The sequence below is a fragment of the Pelodiscus sinensis genome, chromosome 9, assembly GCF_049634645.1.
Source record: "Pelodiscus sinensis isolate JC-2024 chromosome 9, ASM4963464v1, whole genome shotgun sequence".
Taxonomy (NCBI): Eukaryota; Metazoa; Chordata; order Testudines; family Trionychidae; genus Pelodiscus; species Pelodiscus sinensis.
This window is the reverse complement of record NC_134719.1, coordinates 15,012,841-15,039,632: the sequence shown is the minus strand read 5'-3', so window position 1 is coordinate 15,039,632 and position 26,792 is coordinate 15,012,841. Positions and strand designations below refer to the sequence as shown.

The 26,792-nt window shown below is 48.0% G+C and overlaps 1 protein-coding gene across 1 annotated transcript; it reads left to right on the top strand.

Annotated features, from left to right (window-relative positions):
* Positions 1–1,331: 1,331 nt before the first annotated feature.
* On the top strand, positions 1,332–26,782 carry LOC102451199 (cytochrome P450 2J2-like). The gene is made up of 9 exons (XM_075936104.1): positions 1,332–1,700; positions 5,298–5,460; positions 13,384–13,533; positions 14,586–14,746; positions 17,837–18,013; positions 18,563–18,698; positions 20,500–20,687; positions 23,185–23,323; positions 26,243–26,782. Exons 1-9 carry the CDS (start codon positions 1,491–1,493, stop codon positions 26,416–26,418), a joined length of 1,500 nt encoding a protein of 499 aa, XP_075792219.1. The 5' UTR covers positions 1,332–1,490; the 3' UTR covers positions 26,419–26,782.
* Positions 26,783–26,792: the final 10 nt, after the last annotated feature.

Sequence of the window (26,792 nt, the reverse complement as noted above, 5' to 3'; positions counted from 1 at the left end):
CTTCAGGGGCTGTGGGAGATTGCTCTGGAAGGGTGAGACTCTGGCTGTGCCTGTGGCTGAAAAAGGCCTGCTCCAGTGGCAGAGGGATTGTGCAGTTGGCTTCCTGACTGGACTGACACACATAAGCTGCACAGGGCTTCGAGCGCACCCACACAAGCAAGTGTCAGGGACTCTGAATCCAGAGGAGTGCACACTCTGGGGTGGGATAAATGGTGGCAGTGCAAATGCCAGAGAGATAAGTTTCCTATCTTTCTGTGTACTTTGCTAATTGATTTTATTCACTTTTAATCTGTTAAACCCTGTTTCTTTAAGTTGGTAAGTAAAGGTGTGTTAATTCTAATTTAATCAATTAGATATTATTTATAATTGGTGTCTTGGAGTTAGATCCAGATTATTACTAGAATAAGTTTATTTCTGGAGGCTCCCAAGGCACACCATGAAGTGTGTACAGGGCCAGCTAGGTGGACACACTGCCATTGAAGATTCCATTATGAGCAAGGGACTGCAGCAAGGGGGTGGATAGGGAATCCCCAACTAACCAACATCTCCACTGGAGTACTCAGGATCTCCTTTTATGTTAAAAACATCAGGTGCCCAGGCACACCTATGAGTTTGACGAGCTCCCAAGTAACCCAGGGAGGGAAAAGGGGGTTACACATACTTAAAGTTAAGCATGTTCTTAAGCACCATTTCCTGTACTGCAGCCTTTTACTGCAAGCTCTTTGGAGGCAGAAACTGTCGTTTATTGCATGTTTTTATAGCACGTAGTGCATACAGGCCACCATCTGCTGGGCCTCTTGGCACTACCACAATATATATGTTCAATTACAATAATCTACTATAATCACAGTGCCCCCTCTTTGATCCGAGTGCAGGACTGGTGCCTAAATTCTTAAATGAAACCGCCAGTAAATGTATAATTGTACAGTACTCTAATACCCTGGGAATGGGAGTCAAAAAAAATGAAAAACCATGTCATCAGAAATGATTGCTCAGAAAACAAAGCATCAGGATCCTAATAGAAGGCACCAAGGCACTAAACAAAAATGGTGTTTTCAAAACATTTAATACACACGGTAAGAAGATCTTTTGCATTCCTGACTAGTAGATTTGTAGACAATCTGGTTCTACTAGATATTTTTCACAATAGAGAATGGGGGAGGAAAGAATCTGTAAATGATTTTTTAAAAACAGCTGGGTGAAAATGAGAACAAAGGAGAAAAAATCTGACAGATATTTGCTGATGAGTTTAAGGAACCACAAAGGTGGTGGTGGTGGGAGGAGGGGGCCTAGCAGAGTTTCTTGGTTAAGATTCTGGCATGGGAAGCTCTTTTGTACCTGTCTGAGGTTGTTTTGATCTGGCTTGTAAACTTTGTCCTCCTTTGGCACCAGCAGCAGGAGGGTGGGGCTGTGCCCGCTGCAACCGGGTTTCTCTCTGCCCCTGTCACACTTCCCTCTTTCAGCTGCAGGTGCACACCTGGCTGGGGAAGATGTCGCTGCAGGCTACCCCTGGGTTACTGTGGCTCTGGCAGATTGTGCCCTTTCAGACACTGGCCGTGTTCTTGGGCCTGTTCCTGCTGATTTCTGATGTCATGAAAAGGAGACGACCGAGGAATTTCCCTCCGGGACCTTTGCCCCTGCCCTTCCTGGGCAACCTACTCTACATTGATGTCAAACGGCCTCATATCGCCGTTGAGAAGGTAAGTGGGGTAGGGGAGCAAGCACTGGGAGTGCTGTCTGCTGTTGCATAAAAAAGCCTCTGCCTGAGCTTGATTTTTATGCATGCCTTTTCTGTAACTACAGTAAACTGTAAGGTCTAAGGTTTTTAAACTGCAACTCGTGATCTTTGTCCAACCTCGCAACTTGCTGTAATCTTTGTAAAACTTTGTAACTCTCAAACTTCCTGTATGCTGAAACTTTGTAACTTTTGTAACTCTCAGCCGTTTTGTAATTTGTTCTAACCTGCCTTCTCCCCTGTGTTTGTGTGGGTGTGTTTTGTTTGAAGTTGCAATGCTAAGACTGGACACATGGTGATGAGTCATCACAGACCGCTACTTTTGCTGCATACAGGGAAGTCTGGGCATGCTCCCTGATGAGGAGGTGAATCAGTCACAGGAGTCATTCAAATACTATATAAGGAGAGCGAGCACATGTGAGACCTCTCTCTTTCTTCCCCTCCTCTTGAGAAACTCCTCTCTACAGCCAGTGTCTCTCCTCCTGACCAGCTTCGCCAGCCATGATGAGCAGACAGCCCCTCCAGGATTTACATGCCCTGCCTCCTTCTGCAACCCATATGCCTGTGTGAGTGCCTGAAGGCAGGAACGAATGTATGTGACTGAATGGAGGCATGTGGCCCTCCTGCTGCGCACTCTTCAGCACTTCTCACAACAGAGCACTGTGCTCATTCGCTGCCCGCATGTCATCGGACAGGGCTTTGATGGTTTGCCCCTGCTTCCGATTGATCTGCCATAGATCACGGATAGCAGTCAAAAACCCCCACTGCTGCCAATTTCTTCCCTTGATCCAGTCCTAATTACTGAAGACACTTTTTCTAGAGCTATTGGGGTAGGTCCTCTATCAACTTACAAATCAGCATCCCAAATCACCGGGGTGTCACCCGGGCTAACATCTGCACCACTAAGCCCCACATTGACATTGCCGGCCACCCTGGCAGGGCCGCCCTTAGGCCGATTCCCCAGAATCGGGCCTTGTGCCTAAAGGCCCTATGCCCTGAACCCAGAAATGTGCTGGGCGCCATGGGCAGCAAGTTATATGGGCTCGTCGCTCGTGGTGCTCATGCTCCACCAATATTCAGAGCAGGGGGCCCTGCTCCAACAATATTTGGAGCTGGGTCTCTCCCCTGGCTCTGCCTGGAGCAGTCCCCGGCCCCCACCTGCTGGCCCCCCCACGCATCCTCCCACCCTGGCCCCAGAGTGTCCCTCTCGGCCCCGTCCTGTCCCTGCCCTGCGCAGCTTTCAGTGCGGCTCCCCCTCGCTGGCGCACGCTGCTGCCATGTGCGGCATTCCCAGGTAAGTGGGGAGACACCCGGGTATGACATCATATCACGACCCAGGACTTTAAAACTGTTCGGAGCCACATTGTGCTGCTCGGCCTAGCTCCGGGTTTGGAGTCTGGGGTCCGAGCGTAGACTCCGGCCCCGCAAAGTGGAAGGTAGGGGAGGGGGGAAAACTAGTGGGAAGGGGTGGGAGAGGAAGGGGCTTGTGCGGAGGGGGAGGGGGAAGAAAGGGGAACACACCAAGGGACAGTGTGGAGGAAAGACAAATTCCAGGGGGTCAAAGGGCAAAGGGAAAAAAGGGCAAAGGAGGCAGGGGCAGTAAGGAAAGGGGGAGGCACCAGGAGGGTGCAGGGCTAAGGGAAGGTGCAGGTGGCAGGGGATTCTGGGGGTGAAGCAGAAGGGCAGACACATGCATGGGAGGGGCCAGCACCAGAAGAGAGATGCAGGGCAGGTGTGTAGAGGGAGGTGTTAGCAGAGGGGATGAGGAGGGGTAGCTCGCATGATCAGAGTGGGGCTACTGGAGGAATGGGCACAGGGGGGAGAGAAGAGCTGATGGAGGGGGGCAGGTTGCCGGAGGGCTGAGGGCAGTGAGAAGGGCAAGAGTCAGGACAACAGAGGAGGGTGAGGAGTTGGGGGGCAGCAGGCACCAGGGGAGCTGATGGAGCAAGGGGAGGAGACATGGCAGCAGAGAGAAAAGATAAAGGTTTATAAAATATTTATTAACAACTTGGGTGCCACAGTGGCACATCCAAACAAGTCACATGAACTCAGTACTGGTGCACAACCCAAAATCCATTCTTCTCATGGGAGGAAACTCTTAGGCTATGTCTATACTGGCAGCTTCTTGCCCAAGAACATCTTGTGCAAGGGTTCTTGTGCAAGAGGTCTTGTGCAAGAACACTCCCACATTGCTATGTGCGAGCTGTGCTTTTGCTTGCGCAAGAAAGCTCCAATGGCCATTTTAGCCATAGGAGTTTCTTGCACTAGAAATCCCTGCCAAGCATCCATACTGCCCTCTTGTGCAAGAGAGCTTATACCTTTTAGAAAAGGGCATAGCTCTTGCGCAAGGCACCCTCTCTTACCATGCCGTACTGTGAATTTCTTTGCGCAAGAGCAGGCGGGCAGTGTGGCTGCTCTGTGGGTTCTTGCTCAAGAACGGCTATACTTGCGTAAGAAGCTGCGAGTGTAGACATAGCCTTAGAGGAAACACTTCCCCCAGTCTCTCTGCCCCCGAGTTAATGTCACACACATTGGTTTAATGCAATTACAGGATAGTTGCATGGGGAGGGGGGCGCAAACTAATCCCTGTTGGTAGGAGGATGGTGGGAAAAGCCCTTTGAGAGGAGTGACATGACACCTTTAATTCTGGTCATGTGTCCATCTTTCCCTGAGCGTGTTACCTCCAGAGGCCTGGTTAATGGGGGTAAGTGGGTGTGGCTAATGTGGCACCACCAAAAATTATACAAACCTGCCGCCCCTGCTGGGCACGCTGTGGGAGGGGGCATCGGCCCTGAGGAGGAGTGTGTCAGCTGCCTGCGCCACAGAAGGTGTGAGTTTAGCGCAGGGTTTTCCTGCCGTGCGGGAGGGTATGTGTGTGTATTGACAGAGGATTTTTTGTGTGCTGTTTTTTGGGGAGGGTGTTGCTCAACTAAAATTGCTGCGGGGCCCCGTCAAAATTGTTCAAATTGGGCCCCGCACTTCCTAAAGCTGGTGCTTCACCCTGGGTTTCGACTCACTCCATGACTCTGTGCCTTCCCTGCCCACATCGCAATTGTTCTAGTTGGTTACCCTCCTCGATGCACCAAATGTTTTACTTCAGAGGCTGAGCCAGCCAAACTCTGCTCTAAGGCTCGGTGGGTAACCAAGAAGACACAAATCTCTAAATGTGAATCAATGCAAGGTTTATTAGATATTACAGAAAGAAAAGCAAGAGAAGGCTTATAATATCCAAATAGTCTAGTAGCACCTTAAAGATTAACAAAACATGTAGACGGTATCATGAGCTTTCATGGGCAAAACTTACTTCTTCGAATGACACATTATTATTATTATCATTTATTACTTATTTATTACTATTTACCAGTATGTCTGTCCTGTTGTGAGCGCTCAGGCAATGGCTTTTGAATCAGTGCTTAAACAGCCAGGCCCTTCCTTCCTATTGTAATACAAATTAGTAGGAGTAGCAGTACAATAATAAGAGTAAGAAGTCATCACCTGAGCTCTAGTTCTGGTTATCATACAAAATAAACATGAATTAATGCACATGCTCTAATTTTTCCAGCTTGCTGAGAAATATGGCAACATTTTCAGCACACAGATGGGTAGCATGACATTTGTGATTGTAAATGGATTCCAGCTGGTGAAGGAAGTGCTTGTCCATCAGGGCGATGACTTTCTTGATCGACCACAATTTCCTATTATCCATGAATTCTTCAAGACATTTGGTGAGTTTTCTTCCAGTATTTCTCATGTACCGTTTCTGAAAATGAAGGCCCTGATTCTGCAAATGGGTTACACTTTATGTGTATGAACTGAAGTCTGTGCTACGGTAATATCTTAGGACCAGATCCTCAAAGGTGTTTAGGTGTCTATCACAGGGTTGATATGCCAGTCACTCTTTTGGGGTTGGGGTCAGGCTGCGTTATAGCCTGTGCTTGCCTCTCTAGGGATGCCCCCAGTCTCGGGGTTGCATGGCCCTGTTGCCTAAGTCAGTGATACGATGCCTGCAATAAGGGCTGCCAGAGTCAATCATATGGACCCCTGCCATCAGGGCAGTGCAGCATAGAGGCCAGAGTCAATAGTGTTAGTAAGCCAGGCCATGAGTTTCGAGGTGGGAATCATGCCTGCCCTCTCCACCAGATTCTGAACCCAAGGCAGGTTTCCTACCAAACCTCACTGAGCTTGTCTCTAGTTCTTCATCACCAAGTTTCCCTGGTTACCTTCTACCCAACTCTTTGCAGTTCACTATTTCTGGGTCTCCACAGTAACTCCCTTCTCTGTGGCATCTCAAGTCTGTGTGTAGGGGTCCATCTCCGGCCGTCTAGGCTCCACATCCTGCACTGAGGGCAGCTCTCCCACAAGAGTCAAGAGGACACCTCCTTCCTCATCAGCCCAGACTGAGCTGTTCTGCTGCCTTTTATATCCTCTCTCCAGCTGGAGAATGCCCAGTGGAGTTGAGGGGGTGTGGCCTCCTCAGCCAAGAGAGAAAGGTTAACCCCTGCTATTCCAGTGCAGAATTGATACACCCCATCCCAGTGCCTGACTACTAGAGAAATCAATTGGAGTTAGACACCTAAATACCTTTGAGAATCTGGGCCTTAATAACTTGATTTGATTTTGCAAATATTTACACATGTTCTCATGTCTCTGTAGTGGGGCACTATTTGAAAACATGGGAAGCCTTCTGGGAGGGATGACTGGATCCAAGTTCAACTGGTCACTGTGGAAAAATAAAGGGTGAGGGATGCAGGTCACAATGTCAAAATGAGGGATCCAGATGGGAACACTGAGCAAAGAACCTTGGACAGCGCCCCCTGCATCTCAAAGTTGTCGATGGAGCCAGTGAACTCTGCCCGGATGCGTGAAACCAAGGAGGAATGAAAGTAGGCCCCACAGTCACAGAGCATCCTCTCGTCCAGCATCCTCCTCCTGGTGGTGTAGATGGCGGCTTTTGCCAGGGCCAGGAGAAGGTTGTCAAGGAGGTCCCATGACTTTGAGGGATGGGGTGTGCATAAATAAAAATATGAAGAGGTGTGAGGAGAAGTGCAGCCAGAACCTCAGTAAGGGTATGTCTACACTACCCCGCTAGTTCGAACTAGCGGGGTAATGTAGGCATACCCCACTTGCAAATGAAGCCCGGGATTTGAATGTCCCGGGCTTCATTTGTGTAAGTGGGGAGCCGCCATTTTTAAAACCCCGCTGGTTCGAACCCCGTGCAGCGCGGCTACATGGGGCTCGAACTAGGTAGTTTGAACTAGGATTCCTATTCCGAACTACCGGTACACCTTGTGGAATAGGAATCCTAGTTCGAACTACCTAGTTCGAGCCCCGTGTAGCCGCGCTGCACGTGGTTCGAACCAGCGGGGTTTTAAAAATGGCGGCTCCCCGCTTATGCAAATGAAGCCTGGGAAATTCAAATCCCGGGCTTCATTTGCAAGTGTGGTATGCCTACATTACCCTCCTAGTTCGAACTAGTAGGGTAGTGTAGACATACCCTAAGAGGTTCTGGAGGAGCCGGAACAGGTTCTGCAACCTGGCACATTTCAGATACACATGCACCAGGTTTTCCCTCATGCCACAAAAGGGGCAGGTATCTGGGTTAGGGCTGAATCACATCAAGTACACGCCCATGCTCACAGCTCTTTGAAGGAGTCTCCAACTGATGTCCCCGATGGGCTGTGGAATTAGGGTGGAATATACGCTGGTGCATCGAGGTTCCCCACCCTTCACAGGTCTTAAATAGTCCCACCATTTGATGTCAGGGAGAGACACGAGGGTGAGGAAATGCAGAGTGTGGAGCACAAGCGTCTATAGATTGTTCTCTTGGCGCGGCTCGGAAGCTGACCAGCTACAAATCTTGCAGCCGTCTTAGGGTCCAGGGATAGGGTGGCCAGGGGGGCCTGCAGAACAAGAGCCCGAGAACGACAAATGGATGGTTTGCAGGAAGGGAGGGGCGGGGCGTACCCTCTCGCAGGGCTCGCTGCAGGAAGTCAAGAGCAGGCCACGACAAAATCACCTTCACCTCCTGGAGTAGCCGCAGGGGGAGTGGAGGGATGGAGAGCCCCATGCACTGAGCGAGCGCTCGAGGATCCACCTAGTCCCTTCGTTGTAGTCCAGGAGGTCTCCGACCTTGGTGGTTTCTGCCAGGATCAGCCTCAAGCACACTGAAGGAGACTCTACCACCTGCACACACAAGGCTGGATTGTGGAGTAGGGGCTCCGCGAGGAGGTCTACTCCTTCAGTGGCCACAATGGACCTGGTTGCTGAGAATAGCTTCCAGGTCTGGAGGAGTTCCTGGTAGAATTTCAGCAGCTCTGAAAGGTCTTGCAGAAGACCCCATTCGATCTGCTATATGGGTATTGTCACTGGGGCATCCTCGACCTGATCAGAGAGACTTGGGAGCAGACCTCCTCACCTTCATGAGGCCCAAAGGGCCCAGGAGCAGAATTTCAACCGCTGGTCCCAGGAGTGAACCCTTAAACCGGAGAACCGGGTCCTACTTTTACTTCCCTCGGAGTGTCAAAACTCCTCGGCCGGTAGCAAGCACCCTACGAAGTTGTCCACCAGGTTGGACCGGTGAACTATTGAACCTATCAGCCCAACTGGAAGAAAAAGAAACAAATCTATCATATAAACCTACTGAAGTCATGGCGAGACCGGGAGGGTTTGATGATTACCCCATATCCGTCTGAACCAGAGATGGGACCTCAGCTGCCCAACATGCACGATGACAAAGAACCAGAACTTGTGGATACCCTTTTGGAGGAGCAGGTAAAGCAAGCCCGACGCCACATAGAGTCCTTCAAAAAAACATTTACCTCTCAGCCCGGGCGTACCACCATTATAACTCATTACATCCAGACTCCCCCTGAACCAGTGGTACGTAAGGTCAACCGTCCGCTACCCTGCCAGATGCAGGAAATCATGGAAGTAATTTATAGCTGGAAGTGCAGTCAATGCTTGAACTGGGGATGATAGAATGCTCAAAGAGCAAGTGGAGAAGCCCGGTGATGTTGGTCCCAAAGCCGGATGGCAGCATCCACTTCTGCATAGATTTTAGAAAGGTTAATGCATTCTCCAAATTTGACGTGTACCCCATGCCGTGGACGGATGAGCTTTTAGATCGCCTAGGAACCGCCAATGTTATCACTACCCTTGATCTCATGAAAGGTTATTGGCAAATCCCTTTAGAACCCGAATCTCGGGAAAAGACTTCTTTTATGACCACCTCCGGACTCTTCCACGTTGTAAGGATGCCATTCGGTCTTCCTGGAGTGCCAGCCACGTTTCAACATATGATGGACTATTTACTCGCCCCACATACAAAATACGCCACGGCTTACTTGGACAACGTAGTAATTTATAGTCGAGTCTGGGAAAAACACCTCCTGCAAGTAGCAGCCGTTTTAAGGACTCTCTGAGATGCTGGATTAATAGCCAACCCAAAAAAGTGTAAAATTGGCAAGAGACAACGTATCTGGGGTATCTGTTAGGAAGGGCCTGGTACATCCTCTAGTGGGTAAGGTGGAGGCCATTCAAAGTTATCCGATTCCCACCACCAAGAGGAAAGTGAGGCAATTTCTGGGATTGGTGGGCTATTATCACCGTTTTATGCATTTGCATCCCTAACAGCACCTTCATGGAGCTTCTCACCAAAGATAGCCCACACAGGGTAAGATGGACAGCCAAATGTGGGACCGCCTTCCAAGACCTGAAAGACACCCTATGCCGTGAACCTGTGTTGTTTAGCCTGGACTTTATGTGACCTTTTGTAGTCCAGACAGAAGCAACTGACTGCTGACTGGGTGCAGTGCTGTCCCAGGAGGTTGAGAGTGAAGTGTGTTATACATTAGCTGCAAGCTGTTCCCACAAGAGCGTAAGTATGCCGTAATTAAAAAGAAAGCCCTAGCGGTAAAGTGGGCCTTTGAGGCACTAAGGTACTACTTCCTGGGAGACTCTTTAAGGGTATGTCTACACTACAAAGTTAGTTCGAACTAACGGATGTTAGTTCGAACTAACTTTCATAGGCGCTACACTAGCGTTCCGTTAGTTCGAATTTAATTCGAACTAACGGAGCGCTTAGTTCGAACTAGGTAATCCTCATTCCACGAGGATTAAGCCTAGTTCGAACTAGGGAAACTCTACTGACCCCCTCCCGGTCCCGGACCCCTTAAAGGGGCATGGGCTGGCTACGGTGTCTGTGCCAGGTGCAAGCCTGCCAACACCCAGCCAGCAGACCCTGCACCTGGCACGGATCGAGCCACCCACCTGATGCCCCCCAGCCCTCCCCCTCTTCCTGGGAGCTTGCCCAGGACTGCAAGAGGCTGGCACCCGCCTGGTCTAGTGCGGACATCGTGGACCTCGTCCACGATCTCCGCACTAGGCACAGGAAAGTGGCCGGCTTGGGCAGGATAGCTGCCAGCCTGGCCACCCAGGAGCAGGTGTGCAAGAGAATCAAGGGGATCCACTGAGACCCCCGACCCTGAGCCCTGAGCTTACAATGGCCGTCTTGCGTCAGACCAAAGGTCCATCTAGCCCAGTAGCCTGTCTGCCAACAGCGGCCAACCCTAGGGACCCTGGAGGGGATGGACCGAAGACAGTGACCAAGCCATTTGTCTCGTGCCATCCCTCTCCAGCCTTCCACAAACCTTGGGCAGGGACACCACTCCTACCCCCTGGCTAATACCACTCCATGGACCCAACCTCCATGACTTGATCTCACTTCCCTTTAAACTCTGTTCCAGTTCTAGCCTTCACAGCCTCCTGCAGCAAGGAGTTCCACAGGTTGACTCTTTGCTTTGTGAAGAACAACTTTCTGTTACTAGTTTGAAGCCTGCTACCCATTCCTTTCCTTTGGTGTCCTCTAGTCCTTCTTTATGGGAACTAATGAAGAACTTTTCTGTATGCACACTCTCCACCCAGCTCCTGCTTTTAGAGACCTCTAGCCTGTCCCCCCTCTGTCTCCTCTTTTCTAAGCTGAAAAGTCCCAGTCTCTTTAGCCTCTCTTCATATGGGACCTGTTCCCAACCCCTGATCATTTTAGTTGCCCTCCCCTCTCCCAGCCTCTCTCTTCCCCTCTCCCACCCCTTTTCCCAGTCTCCCCCAGTTTTGTTCAATAAAGACAGATTCCATTTTGGAAGACACGTTATCTTTATTTTGTACATCAAAAAGAGGGGCTAGGGAAGGGAAAGTGGAAGGAGATGAGGGAGGAATGGGGTACGAGCCCCCGATGGGGAGGACTGGGCTGGCTCTGCAGGCTTCTAGGGGTGGAAGCTCTCCTTCAGCCCCCCAATTGCCCCCTTTCCCCAGATGGCAGCCTGCGCCAAGTGCAGCCGGGCTGATGGCCAAGTGCTGTGATGTGCCCAGTGTGGGCACTCAGGGCACTCCAAGCCAGGACTGCTTTGCAAGCAGGGCACCCCTGAGAACTGTCTGTCCGGGGTGGGGGTTGGGACCCTTTAAGCACAGCCCTCGGCTAGCCTGAGACAGCATCTCCACGCTCTAAGTCCTCCTCTGATGCCCTGCCGGCACTGCTTCCGGCCATCCTTAAGCCCGGTTCAGGGTCCACTTAATGTGGACGCGCTAGTTCGAATTAGCAAAACGCTAATTCGAACTAGTTTTTAGTTCTAGATGCGTTAGTTCGAATTAGCGCTGTAGTGTAGACATACCCTTATTCTTTTTACTCACCACGCTACCCTAAAATGGCTCCACCGAATGTGTGATACCAACAGCCACATCATGGACCGGTACCTGTCCCTCCAACCATATGTGTTTACGTTGGAACACCAAGCAGGAAAGGACAACGCAAATGCGGATGCATTGTCCCGCATTGAGGAAGAGCAAAGGCCCAGTCCCGGAAGGCGGGAACTGGACTTAAGGGGGAAGGGTGCAGTGAGGTGGAGTGGCCGCCCACTGTGCAGGAGGCAGAGGAACCTCTCCAGGAGCCATTTTGGGACACCACCCTCGACTCCCCGAATGACCTGCTACAGACTCAGGTACCCGCTGAGGGGGAGACAGGAAGTGGCAAGGGGGATAGCACGGGCTGGTAAAAGCCCTAGGCCAGCGTGTTGCAGGCTCGAGCTCCCGCTGAGCCAGCAGCAGCTGCACTGCTGCATCCAGGGCCCTGGGCTGGGGTGCAGTGGAGTGGGTGGGCCTGCGTGCCCTCTGCCACCCGCCTACCAGGTGTCAGTCTCCCCCTCACCACCTCAGCAAGCGATCCACTTGCCTCCCTCCTGAACAAGGAGACCCCCAAACCTGTGTTGTGTTGGTTTCCATGCCCTGAATCAGGGCCTGACTTTACCCTTGAACTGAAACTGTGCGTCTTTGCTGCCGCCTGGGCCTCTTAAAGCTGCAGGGCTGCTGCCCTGCCCTGAACCAGGGCCAGGGCCCTCCTAATTAAGAACTTTATTGCCCCTGCCTGAGACAGGCCAGGGCCTCTTGAACTTCTATTTAGAGTATTTGTTGCCCCGCCCTGACCTAGGGCCAAGGTTATTTGATGCCCTGCCTGGAACAAGGCCGGGGCACTTAGACCAGTATCACTGGGTTGATTGTTTTATTGTTGCCTTGCTCTGCCTTAGAGCCAGGCCCTGGTCTCCCTCTCCGCTTCCCCCCTGGGTAGGGGACAGTGTTGGCACTTACCTGGTATGGCCTCCCTTGACGACCCTGCCGGGACAGCTGGTGGTGGCTCTCTGGTGTGCCCGGGTCAGGGCCCTCCGGTCCCAGCTCACTGCCTCCCAGGTTGGCGTGGACCGCCCTGCCCCCCAGGAATTAGTCGAGGGTGGGGAAGTAGGGGCAGGTGTCAGCCCCTGCTGCAGCTCCGCCCCTGGTGGCCCTGGCATACGCCTGCGACAGCTCCTTCACCTTCAGGCACACCTGCTCTTGGGTGCGCCTGTGGCCTTTCCTGGCCATGGTGGCCACTATGCGGCCATAGACGGCCGTGTTCCTCCACCTAGTACAGAGATCATGGACATTGGGGAACTCCCCCCAAACCTCAATGAGGTCCATGATCTCTACACTAGTCCATGAGGGCAAGCGCTGTCTTCGGCGTCTGACTGGCCCCTTTGTTCCGGGGAGACAGCTGGCTGCCACTGGCTTCCATCATGTGGCCACTGGCTGAAGGTCTGCGGCTGCTGGCAGGCCTGTCTCTTGCACGTGCCCAGTGGTCAGAGTCTGCCCCTTTAAGAGCTCCGGAGCCGGCGGGGGGGGGGGGGGGGGGCGGGGCGGGAGAGCAAACGAGTTTTCCTGGTTGTGTCCAGAGTGGCCACCAGGGGGAACTGGGAAGGGCTGGAGGCCCCCAATTCAAAATAAGTGTCTACACAGCACTTATTTTGAATTAGCTATTTTGAATTTGGTGTTATTCCTCCTAAAATGAGGTTTAACAAATTCGAAAAAAGGGCTCCACTGTTTCGAATTTATTTCGAAAGAGTGGTTTGTTTGTGTAGATGCTATTAAAGTTAATTCACAATAACGGCTGCTATTTCAAATTAACTTTGTAGTGTAGATATACCCTCAGAGATTCCAGTGATGAGCATGGGGAACAGAACAGAACAGAAGAGAATATTGTGTGGACAAATAACCAGACTTCAATTAAACTTGAAAAGGAAAGGAGTGTGAAAGTAATGACCATTACCAATTGTCATTTTTCACCCCAGGATTAATAATGTCCAATGGACATAGCTGGAAACAACAAAGAAGATTTGCTTTATCAACTCTAAGGAACTTTGGCCTGGGGAAGAGGAGCTTAGAAGAACGCATACTGCAGGAGAGCAGATACCTCACAGAAGCATTTGAAGAAGAAAAAGGTGAGAATGAGAGAGTTCTATCAGAAATTGTAGCAATGAATGTGAAATAAGAGAGATGTGCCTGAAATATGAATTCAAATCTAGATCTTTCCTAGCGCTCATTTCAGGAATTTAGTTTAGCCCATGGGACATACATGCACCTTGCTGTCATGGTCCAGATCTGTATAAAGATCCAAAAGTTTGGTGATTTGGGGGTTTCATGTTCTTATATCTGTCATTGCTAAGTTTAATGATTGGGGAGAGAAAGTGGTTCATAATTACATATATGTGGAACCTCCCAACACCACAAAAAGAGGCTGAGACCTGTGTGGAAATGTAGAAATGTCGCTATGCAGAGCAAAAACTGACTTGAACCGGCAGTCCTGCTCCATGCAGCAGAAGGCAGCTCATCCCATCTACAAGTTTAACAGTTTTGTCAATACTCAGGTGACAATGCAGCGAACGTTGCTGAAGGGATGTGTCTGAGCGTGTGCAGAGGAGTGTGATAGATGCACATCTTGAGAATGGATTTCATACACATAGACTGTGTCTACATTGGCACCCCTTTCAGGAAAAGGGATGCTAATGTAGACTTAGGAATAGCAAAATCTGCGGGGGATTTAAATATCCCCCGCGGAATTTGCATTTACATGGCTGCTGCTTTTTTGTGGCTTGGGGTTAAGCCGGAGAAAAGCGCCAGTCTAGACGTGATTCTCCGGAAAATAAGCCCTTTTCCGGAGGATCTCTTATTCCTACTTTAAAGAGCCCAACTTTAAAGTAGGAATAATAGATCCTCCGGAAAAGGGCTTATTTTCCGGAGAATCACATCTAGACTGGCGCTTTTCTCCGGCTTATCCCCAAGCCGGAAAAAAGCGGCAGCCGTGTAAATGCAAATGCCGCAGGGGATATTTAAATCCCCTGCAGATTTTGCTATTCCGAAGTCTACATTAGCATCCCTTTTCCTGAAAGGGGTGCCAATGTAGACACAGCCATAGTTTATGCCTGTCAACAACTTTCTTCCCCTTTTCTACAAAAGCCAGAAGAACCCCAATTTCTCCCTTTTTCTCTTCCAGGGCAACCTTTCGACCCTCATTTTAAAATTAACAATGCTATTTCCAACATTATCTGCTCCATCACATTCGGGGACCGGTTTGAATATCATGACAGTCAGTTCCAGAAGTTACTGCGACTGATTGATGAGAATATGTATCTCCAGGGAAGTATTTGGAACCAGGTAGAGCTCATTTGATTTTGCCTATAGCCACATGAACTCAATGATCCCACCTCCAGCAATTTCAGTGTCACAGAGTCCTGTTGGTCCCAGATTAACTGTGAAATTATCCTGGCTAGGGCATCCTTGCTGTCCTATTTCCCAATAAATCTCTCTCCACCTCAGTTCCCCCTCTAGCTATTCTCTTCCACCCTGCCCCCCGGAAGGTAATCCTGCCAGATCCTCTAGCCTGAATTTTCGGTACCAGTGTCCCCTCTCCCCATGCACATAGTGCGATGTCTAATGGGGATGAAGACCCAGTGAACAGTTTCAGTGGGCATCAGGGAGGTGTGCCTAGGAGAAAGGAAGGCAAAAGGGTGACAAATCTTCACCGATCCCAAGCAACGCCCTTCCTGGCTGTCTCCTAGGGCCTTGGACTGTGCTTAGGGGAGAGATATCTCAGGGTATGTCTACACTACAGCACTAATTGGAGCTAACTTAATTCAAATTAGTTAATTCGAACTAAGCTAATTTGAATTAGTGCATCTAGACCTAAAAACTAATTCAAATTAGCGTTTTGCTAATTCAAAGTAGCATGTCCACATTGAGTGGACCCTGAACTGAAGTTAAGGCTGGGCAGCAGGTTAGAACTTAGAGTGTGGAGCTGCTGCCTCAGGCTAGCGGAGGGCTGTGCTTAAAGGGATCCAACCCCCACCCCGGACAGACAGTTCTCAGGGTTCCCTGCTTACTTGTCTAACTCAATGAGGGACAGCAAAGCAGTCCTGGCTTGGAGTGCCCTGAGTGCCCGGCACAACACAGAACTCGGCCATCAGCCCAGCTGCACTTGCCACAGGCTGCCATCTGGGGGGGTCAATCGGGGGCCTGTCAGGATCCAGAAGGCCCTGCAGGAGAGCTTCCACCCTGAGGAGCCTGCAGAGCCACCCAGTTCTCCCCATCAGGGGCTCGTGCCCCATTCCTCCCTCACCTCCTTCCACTTACTCCTTCCTAGCCCCCCTTCCTGATGTAAAAAATAAAGGTCACGTGTGTTCAAAAATAGAAACTCTCTTTATTTAACAAAACTGGGGAGACTGATCAACCTCTGGGGAGACTGGGAAAAGGATGTGGGAGAGGGGAAGAGAGAGGGTGGGAGAGGGGAGGTTGAAACTTAGGAGGAGGGAGCTGGAAGGGGGAAGCCAGGGGAAGAAGGTGGAGGGGAAGTATAAAACTATGGTATGCCATATCTTCAGTACTGTGTACAGACGTGGTCTCCTCACCTCAAAAAACATATTTTTGCCTTGGAAAGGGTTCAGAAAAGGGCAACTACAATAATTAGGGGTTTGGAACAGGTCCCATATGAAGAGAGGCTACAGAGACTGGGACTTTTCAGCTTAGAAAAAAGGAGATTGAGGAAGGATATGATAGAGGTCTATAAAATCATGAGTAGTGTGGAGAGGCTGAATAAAGAAAAGTTCTTCGTTAGTTCCCATAATAGAAGGACTAGAGGACACCAAATGAAATGAATGGACAGCAGGTTTAAAACTAATAAGCGAAAGTTCTTCTTCACACAGCGCATAGTCAACCTGTGGAACTCCTTGTCACAGGAGGCTGTGAAGGCTAGAACTATAACAGAGTTTAAAGAGAAGCTAGATAAATTCATGGAGGTTGGGTCCATGGAGTGCTATTAGCCAGGGGTAGGAATGGTGTCCCTGGCCTCTGTTTGTGGAAAGCTGGAGATGGAGGACACGAGAGAAATCACTTGGTCATTGTCTTTGGTCCATCCTCTCCAGGGTACCAGGTGCTCGCTGCTGTTGGCAGACAGGCTACTGGGCTAGACGGACCTTTGGTCTGACCCAGTATGGCCATTCTTATGTTTTTATGTTCTAAGCTCAGGGTCGGGGGTCTCACTTGACCAATTTGATTTTCATGCAAACCTGCTCCTGGGTTTGCATGTGGCCTTTGGTGGCCAGGCTGGCAGCTATCCTGCCCTAGACGGCCGCATTCTTGTGCCTAGTGCGAAGGTTGTGGACATTGGAGGCCTCCCCCCAAACCTCAATGAGGTCCACGAACTCTGCACTAGACCAGGTGGGCGCCCGCCTGTTGCGGCCCCGGGCAGACTCCTGGGAGCTGCCAGCTTGGTCCTGGGAAGAGGCAGAGGGCTGGGTGGCAGCGGGTGGCTGGCTCATGCCGTGCCAGGTGCAGGGTCTGCTGGCTGGGTGCTGGCAGGCTTGCAACTGGCATAAGCACTGTAGCCAGACCGTGCCCCTTTAGGGCTCTGGGGCTGTGAGGGAGGCAGAAGAGTTTCCCTGGTTTGGCCCAGAGTGGCCACCAGGGCAATCTGGGAAGGGCTAGTCTCCAACTAGTTCGAATTAAGTGGCTACACAGCCCTTAATTCGAACTACTTAATTTGAACTAGGTGTTAATCCTTGTAGAATGAGGTTTACCTAGTTCGAATTAAGCGCTCCGCTAGTTCGAATTAAGTTCGAACTAGCAATTTGTATGTATAGATGCTATGAAAGTTAATTCGAACTAACTTTATAATGTAGACATACCCTCTAAGACTTGTGTAGCAGTGTAGATTTGCTTGCGGCAGTGGGGGTGGCACGGTGTCCCTGTGCAATAGGCCAGGTGGGAGATGATCCTGGAGGCACAGTCAACCTGCCATCAAAGTCAGGGAGTCACCCAGCCAGCAGCTCCTTCAGGTGCCCATTTGGAGGGACAAAGCACTGTGTTTTATAATGATGCTGGATCACTGAGATAGACAAAAACCCCGGGTTTCCAGGGACACGTTGTTACCCAAATGTGGCTTGGAGAAAAGAGTCCATATCTTAGCTAGAAAGAATGGACTGGTGGTTAAAACAGTGCTCTCACTGTCTGGCTTGGAATCAGATGCCTGTGCAATCGTGGCAGTGCCTAGCACGGTGATGTGAAGTGCCTAGCACGCTGCTGTGCTGATCTCCTCTGAGGTCTCTGAGCACATCCATACTGCAATTATGTATTAGGGTGGTTTAATAAATGTGGTGTCTCCAATAGAATGCATGGGGGTACATTAAATCATAAGATGGTTTTTTATAAAAGGAGGAAAAAACACACTGTTTTGTGTTTGTATGTCAAAAGCTGTACAACGCCTTCCCCACCCTAATGAAGTGGATCCCAGGACCCCATCACACCATTTTCAAAAACTGGGGGAAACTGAAGTGTTTTGTGAGGGAAATTATTGCAAAGCACAAAGAGGACTGGAATCCCTCAGAAACCAGAGACTTCATTGACTGTTATCTGACGGAAATGGCAAAGGTAAGAGACCAGAGAATAAAGTGAACAACAACAAAACATTTTTTAATTTTAGAATGAAGTGAAAAGGAACAAAATATTTTTTAATTTTAATAATTAGAAGTAGAACTACAGTGACAGAGATCTCCATTGAGTTGTCTGAGCAGCTGACCCTCCATTAGTTAAGTTCGAAATCTCTGGGGCTGATTCTGTAGAGCCTTAAGCAGGGAAGAGTAGTCAGTAGTGCTTTGTTGAATATTTGCCTGTGTTCTAGGGGCCAGACCAAAGAGCCAGTGAAAGTGCCTGGGACTCTTTCAGAGACACCAGCAGGCCTGCTGCTCAGACCTAAAATCAGCTTAGATTTTTGATTCTCAAAACTAATGCCAAAAGCACAGTGTTTCTATGTAACGGTGCTGTCCTTTAAGGGGCTGTCTTTGCTCAGCTCTCTCAAAGGCAGTGGAAATTCAGGGCATCCAGCGGTTTGTGTACCTGAGCCTGGAATGATGTTTCCATGGCTTTGTATAATACTAATAAATATTGTTTTTGTGCCTCCCACTTTGTCTTTGTTCTAAGGCCGATACTGACTATAGTTTCCATGAAGAAAATCTCGTATTTTCCACATTGGATCTTTTTTTTGCTGGAACTGAAACCACATCTACAACCATCCGCTGGGCTCTGCTGTACATGGCCACAAATCCAGAGATTCAAGGTAAATGGTCAAGGTTTCAGTTTCTAAGGTCATAATATCTCTTGAATTTCTGCCCTTAACCCTTGCTGCATCCGGTTTTTCACAGAACTCAGAATGTTGGTTTATAAACAGTCTGAGCAAAGATGCTTTCTTCCCACAGTTGCCATTTCCCCGCATTCAGAAACCCTTTCCTTTTTTCCCCTTTTTCTCCCACTCAGTTACACCCCCAGCAACTAGTGCAGAGTTAAGGAGTGCAAGCCACAGCTCGAAAAACCTTGATATAAGAGGAAGTTGGTTTTCTGAATAATGCACAGGACTGGGATTTAAGACACCCTAATCCTAGTCCAGGTTCTGCTTCAGACTTCCTGTGTGACACTGGGTACAACATTTAACTCTTCCATGCCTGTAAATGTAGCTTCGTGATTTTTAAAATGTGGACCATGGGCAGTGTCCTCTTCAGCCTTCAGATGTGAGCTACAGAGGCAACAAGGGGGACCTGAGTTAAAAATTGTGGCCGATTTAATCTCCTTCCTGTCGTACAAAATGGGTGCAATCCTTGGACTCTTGGCAAGATGCTGGAATAACCCTCTGCCTGAACAATTGGAGAGTGTTGCCTGACAGAAGATAAATATTCAAAGGTTCAGAGTCCCTTGGGTCAGCCCAGTAATTGACTTTGCTCTTTTGAACAGGGACAAAATGGCTGTGTCTACACTGGGCCACTTATTCCGGAAAAGCAGCCGCTTTTCCGGAATAACTTGCCAGCTGTCTACACTGGCCGCTTGCTTTTCCAGAAAAGCAATGACGATCTACTATAAAATTGTCAGTGTTTTTCTTGAAAAACTATGCTGCTCCCGTTCGGGCAAAAGTCCTTTTCCGGAAAAACTGTTCCAGAAAAGGGCCAGTGTAGACAGCACAGTAGTCTTTTCCGCAAAAAAGCTCTGATCGCGAAAATGACGCGGAAAGTGCTTTTCCGGAAAAACATCCTGCCAATGTAGACACGCTTTTTCCGGAAATACTTATAACGGAATACTGTTCCATTTTAAGCATTTCCGGAAAAGTGTGCCAATGTAGATGTAGCCAATATGTATTGCTAATGCCTTTACATTTGATTTTGAGAAGTGGAGCAAATGCCTCTTGCTTTCCGTGTAGGTATTAAAGGAGGTTTTCCTATTATGCCTTAGTTACATTTAAAAATGGTTCTCATCTCCCTCCCATTGCACTAGTCTAGGGCTAATCAGCTGCAGTTTTCTTACGTATTTGTACATTCAGATCTCTTCATTGCTCACTGATAGGGTATGTCTACACTAGCCCCCTGATCCGAACTAGGGTGGCTAATGTGTGCATTCGAACTTGCAAATGAAGCCTGGGATTTAAATATCCCGGGCTTCATTTGCATATTCCCGGGAGAGCGCCATTTTAAAATCCTCTTAGTTCGAACTGACTGCCCGTGATTATCCGCGGCAGTCAGAAGTTAATCCGAACTAAATCCTCCTGCAATGAAGTATAACAGTTAATCCGAACTAAGGACTTAGTTTAGATTAATTTCTGACTGCCGCGTGTAGCCACGGGCAATCAGTTCGAACTAAGGGGATTTAAAAATGTCACGCCCGGGAACATGCAAATGAAGCCTGGGATATTTAAATCCTAGTTAGAACTAGGGGGCTAGTGTAGACATACCCATACTGTTTTCAGTGCATAAATAGGACTTTCTTAGGAATAGTTTTAAAATCAATGATCTCTACACCCTGTCCTGCTTAAGCATGTTGTTCCATGAACATATTGTTTGTTCTCATACCCATAATGACCTCTGCTCTTTTCCTAGAGAGAGTGCAAGCAGAGATTGACACAGTGATTGGCCAGTCTCGACAGCCCACCCTAGGGGACAGGGACAACATGCCGTACACCAATGCAGTTGTTCACGAAGTGCAAAGGATAAGCAACATTTTGCCTTTCAGTGTGCCTAGAATGGCAACAAGGGATACAACACTGGCTGGATACCAAGTGCCGAAAGTAAGTTGGAAGGAAATGTATCTTTCATTTCTCATATTGGTTTAAGAACTTCATAGAGATGAGCCCAAAGAAACATCACAGACAAATACACCTTTGCCCTGAGGAGGGCCCAGTTCCAAATCTGAACCCATTTTGGGACCCAACCCGGATACAGGGCTGCATTTGAATAATGGCCCCTAGTTTTAAGTATCAGGCTATAATTCCCTAACCAAAAGCTTGATACTCACATTCCCAAGCTTTGAGACAATTGAAATCCAGATCAGAATTTTGCATCTATCTTCATAAAACATGGTGTAAGTGATTTATTTTAACTGCATGAAACCCTAGTAAAGGGACTAGGAATTAGTTCCAGCACAAGTTCACCACTGTGGCTATTGTTCATGAAAGGTCATCCAGGCTCTTATATCCAGAAACTTAAAGGTATATTGGTGCCTAACTCTTTTGGAAACCAGCAGGAGTTATGTGCCTAAATACCTTACAGGGTCTGGGCCTTGGTGTCTGCAGATGGGAGTGGCTGATTTTTATTGACAGGTGGGGAATATCTCATCTTCAGCAGCTCCAGAATTCTGGACGTACGACAGGGATTCTTGCGCAATAAAACTCTATAGCTAAAATAGCTTTCTTGCACAAGAGAGCGTCCACACTTATGCTTCTTGCGCAAGAGTTATGCTCTTTTCTTAAAAGTGGAAGCTGTCTTGGCAAGAGCTCTTGCACAAGAGTGCTTACACTTGTAATAAAAGAGTGTAGTTCTTGCGCAAGAAGCCGTCTCTTACCACACCATACTGTACATCTTCTTGTGCAGGAGCGGGTGGGCAGTGTGAATGCACTGCAGATTATTGCACAAGAACAGCCGTTATTGCACATGAAGGCACAAGTGTAGACATAGCCTAGGTGTGTGGGTTACATCTGTACATCTGTGACAAGGCTAGCTTGTCCCGCACTGAGCAGGTGGGAGGGGAGCCCGTCTATTGGGTAGAATACGCCCCTCCCCCACAGCCCTACTGGGGCCGCTCGCAGTGCAGCCTCACTATAAAAGGCCGCCGGGCTGCTCAGTTGGGGCGGACCGCCGGGGAGGAAGGAGCTCCAGCCCCAGCTGCAGGCCACAGCTGGACCTGCTGCCAGAATCAGAGCCGGAGGGACCGCCGCTATTGCTGCTACCATCCCTGGGGTGAGCACGCCCCCAACGCCGACTCCGGGGGGGCGTCCGCCCCGTTGCAGTGGACATCCCCTGCGCTGCTGCCCCAGGGATGGGACCAGCTGATATTGCTGCCGCCGCCGCCAGCCCAGCATCGCCAGGTAGGACCTCTGTCGCGCACAAGGCTGGGATAGGAAGCAACCCAGGGCAAGGGGCAGGGAAAACCCCAGTGGGCTCAGCGTGTTTCGGGGAGGACCCCCCCCCCCCCCCCCCGCTGAGCCAGTGGTGGGAACTACCCATCACCATTAGGGCCCTGGGTTGGGGTCCGGTGGAGAGGGAGGGCCCGGACCCCCCTACCCCAATCCCTCGGGGCGTGGACTATGCCTCAGGACCTGTTGCGGATGCTGGACTAGGCCTCAGGGCCTGCGGTGACTACGAGGCTAGGCCTCAGGGCCTGTTGTGGCTACTAGACTAGGCTTCGGGGCCTGCTTTAAACCCCCCAGACCAGGCCTCAGGGCCTGTGAGTTCGGGGGGGGGGCCTGCTTTAACCTCGGGGAGGAGAGGATGGGGTGAGGGTGGCTCCCGCCACAACACCCCACGAATTTTAGGTAAACCAGTGCAGTTAACAAGAGACCTATCCCAAGAGACCATCTTGGTTACAACAACTTTGCAGTCCACTGAGATGAAGGAGGCCTTTCCGTGTGTCCCACTAACTAGCCTAGGTTGCCCTTTGCTGTTTTGTACATGTATATCTGTCATACAAGACCAACATCCACCACATCCATGAAAATTTGGCTCTTAAAAAGAAACGTGGGTGGGTAGGTTTTGCTTCTTTTTGACTCTTTATGTTGTATAAAGGATACCTGAGAGTTTATCGTTTGTATTGGTTTTTATTTAAGAAATTCAATCTTGCCTACTCTGTTTTTCCTAGGAGATGCAGGAGAACTAGTAGGTCCATAGTATTGCACCTATGAAGGAAACAAACCTGCTAAGTTGAGTTAGGAAGTGATTTTTAGTCGACTATTGTCTGTGTTCTTTGTTCTGATGTGATATTAACACCTGTTTAACTCAAATGCTTAAACAGTTGGAAGAATGTTTTCTGTCTTCGAAGATTACTCCCATTCTGTTCATTCTGGCTCCCCCAGAGATTACCAGCAAAACCAAGGAAAGTCAGATCTGAGATTTGAGATGAATATAATATAAAGAACTGGGTAGAAAATTATTCTTTAAAAAATCCTGTTGGCTCTTTTGAATATATATTCAAAGATTAAAAAGAAACAACATGGTGCCTCTTTTTTCACCTCTTTTAGGTCACATTTAAAAATAGAATAGGTGTAAATTCCTTTTGTTCTCTTTTTTTAGGGTACTGTTTTAATTTTCAATTTAACATCAGTGCTGTTTGACAAGAATGAGTGGGAAACCCCTCATACTTTTAATCCTAAGCATTTTCTGGAGAACGGTCAATTCAAGAAGAGAGACACTTTCCTCCCATTCTCTGCAGGTAACATGTGTATGATACTATTCATTAGCATTATAGAACCAAGTCTTGGGCTCTCTCCTTTTTCATGTTAGGCAAAAACCCACAGGCTGCATCTAGACTGGCATGATTTTCCGCAAATACTTTTAATGGAAAAGTTTTTTCCGTTAAAAGTATTTGCGGAAAAGAGCATCTACACTGGCACGGATGCTTTTACGCAAAAGCATCCGTGCCAATATAGACACTCTCTTGTGCAAGAAAGCTCTGATGGCCATTTTAGCCATCGGGTTTTCTTGCGCCAGAAATTAACATGGCTGTCTACACTGGCCCTCTTGTGCAAGAATACTTGCGCAAGAGGGCTTATCCTTGAGTAGGAGCGTCGGAGTATTTGTGCAAGAAGCACTGATTTTGTACAGTACAAAGTCAGTGTTCTTGCGCAAATACTCGTGGCCAGTGTAGACAGTGCTCTTTCGACACATCCCTTATTCCTCATAAAATGAAGTTTACAGGGATGGCGAAAGAGAAACATTTTCTGAAAAAGCAGACACATTCCTTAGGAAAGCAGTGCAGTCTAGACATAGCCTTAGTCTCTATGGAAAACGGAAAGCTCAAAAATGAAAATTATGAGAATCATTTCTGTCCCTGTCCAGCTTGCACAGTTCTTTTGAAAGGTAAAGGACAGGTCATTGTTGAAAAGTGCTCTCTCCTAAAACTGGGCTAGACATAACAATAGCAACAAAGAAATTATAGTGTAGACATAACCAAAAGTAGTAGAAAGAGGAAGTAGCCTACCTCACTTATTGGGAACGTCAGAGTGAGGACAAGACTTGCCTTCCTCATCTTTCACTATTCTTTTTCACTTATTGGAAGAGGAAGATGATAAAAATGTTGGAGATTCCTGAGGCACCCTCCTAAAAATCAACGAACCATTAGAATATTTTACTATAAGATGTGATGGATTTTCCATCACTTTGATTCAAAATGCTGTGCTCTATGATCATCCCAAATTGGTGGGAATGATGCAGCAATCTCTGGGTGACATTCTATGGCCTGTTATAGGCAGGAGATAGATACACCCGATGGTCTCTTCTGGCTTTAAATATCTGTGAAAATGAAGAAAGAAAACAGAGGAGAATCAGTTTGCATCCTCCCATGAATGTCATTTTAATACTACTGGAGTATCAACCCCTAAACCCAGTTTGATTTAGGATACAAACTTTACAGCTAGCCCATTTTTCTCTGATGGCATAGACTTGACTCTGTCATTATAGCCTCACATCTTTTTGGGGAAGTTCAGCTTTAAAGCCAAACTTTGTAGATTAGACTTCTCTCTGATTCTTGCTCAAAAGGCTTGCCAGTTAGGGTACATTTACACAGCAACATTATTTTGAAATAACTAGCGTTATTTTGAAATAACTTAGTCTGTGTCTACATAGAAGGCAGTTACTTCAAAATAATGTTGAAATACTTTCAAGCTGGAGGACTGCTTACTCCAAATCTAGTGACACTCACTGTACAAGGAGTAAAGGAAGTGAGAGGAAGAGTGCTCTATTTCGAAATAAGTGCTGTGTAGACAGTCATCGAAATAAGGTATTTTGAAATAAGCTATGCAATTGATGTAGCTCTATTTGCATCGCTTATTTTGGTTTAAGCCCTCCTGCGTAGATGCACCTGTGTAGATGTAGATTTTTGTGTTTTGCCCACATCATCAAGAGCATAAAAAAAGGTTCTGAAAATCAAACTTTCATTCAAATATGGATTTTCACCTGAATATACATTAAAACTGGTGGTTCTGTGTCTTTTATGAGAAACAGCTAGAGCACGTCTAAAGTACATTCCTCTCCGAAAAAGAAATATAAATGAGCCAGATCAAAGTGCAAATGAAGCGGGGATTTAAATATGAGTACCAAGCGCTTTTTCAAAAAAGGTTTTTTTCAAAATAACCCTGTCTAGACAGTGTTATCACTTTTGAAAAACCCTTTCTCAAAAAAGCACTCAGAATTCATTATGCAATAGAAGCGCAGGATTTTTAACATTCCGTTTCATTTGCACTCTCGATCAGGCTCATTTACATTCCTCTATCGAAAGAGGAATGTAGTTTAGACGTGCTCCTATTTTCACCTGATACTATATTCCAAATTTAAAGAAAGAAAAAAGATTTCACAAACAAAACTGTGTGAAGCAGGGATTCGACAGTTTTACACAAGTCTTGTTTATACACAGGTCTATCAATACTTTCCTGCAACTTAAAAACATGCAGTATTAGCAGTCTTTGTGTGTGTGTGGTTAAGTAAAGAATGAAATACTTTTTCTCTTTTTATGCAGTTTATCTATAAACTAAGAGTCCGGGCCACCCATGAGGCGTACAGCTAGTTCAGATAGGAAGCCTAATCCGAACTAGCTAGTCCGTGCCGAGTGTAGCCGCGTGGCACGGGGTCCGAACTAGCCGGCATTTAAAAATGGCGCCGGCCGGCTTTATGCAAATGAAGCCCGGGAAATTCAAATCCCGGGCTTCATCTGCAACTCCGTATGACTACATTACCCCCCCCTAGTTCGAACTAGGGGGGTAGTGTAGACATACCCTTAGGCAGTAGTGTAATGGCAGAGTTAAACTGTGGATCAGGCCTTCAATGGCCTTGCAGAGATGTGGTTGATCTTCCAAGAGTTATCAAACATCATTGTTTCTATTATGAGAAGGAATTACCGAAGTACTGATGTAATGAATGCAAATCTTAACATCCACTGTTATGAATAAAGGAAATTTTAGTAATAAAACCACCAAATGGTGAATCAGAAAGGGGGTGGGGACTGATGATAAATCCATCTCTTCTTCCCCACAGTTCTGAAATTGCTGCCATAGAAAATTAACACCTCATTTGTCATGAGACCTAAACTGTTCTGACAAGAACCTTTGGCTGATGTGCACAACTGTTTTCTTTTCAGGAAAGCGGGGTTGCCTTGGTGAGCAGCTGGCTAGAACAGAGCTGTTCCTGTTCTTCACCACCCTCCTTCAGAAATTCACATTCCAAGCTCCAAAGGACGTAAAGCTAAGCCTTGAATACCGAATGGGAATTACTCTCCACCCATTGCCATACCAAATCTGTGCAGTGTCTCGGTAGGGAAAGCCACAGCCTTTTTGTCATTGGCCTATTTCTCAAAATAATTAGTATTTGCTGTGCTTGTGTATAGGGCTGCATCTACAATATCAGTCATTTGACCATTTGAGAACCTGATATTGGAAGGGACTATAGCAGTTATGATACATCCTACCATGCTGGCAGTTAGTCTTGATGTCCCTCCCAAGCAGCCTGTGTATGTACACTCAGACCAGCCTATTCATTCCTACTGCCCTGTGAATCTGGTTTTTAAAAAAGGGTAAATATATTTCTTGAATGCCTTCAAAAGGAACATTTTGTTTCATTTGCAGTTTTTCATGACCAAACAAAAATTGAAATGTCTTTGAAATATTTCATTTTCAAACAATCACAATTGA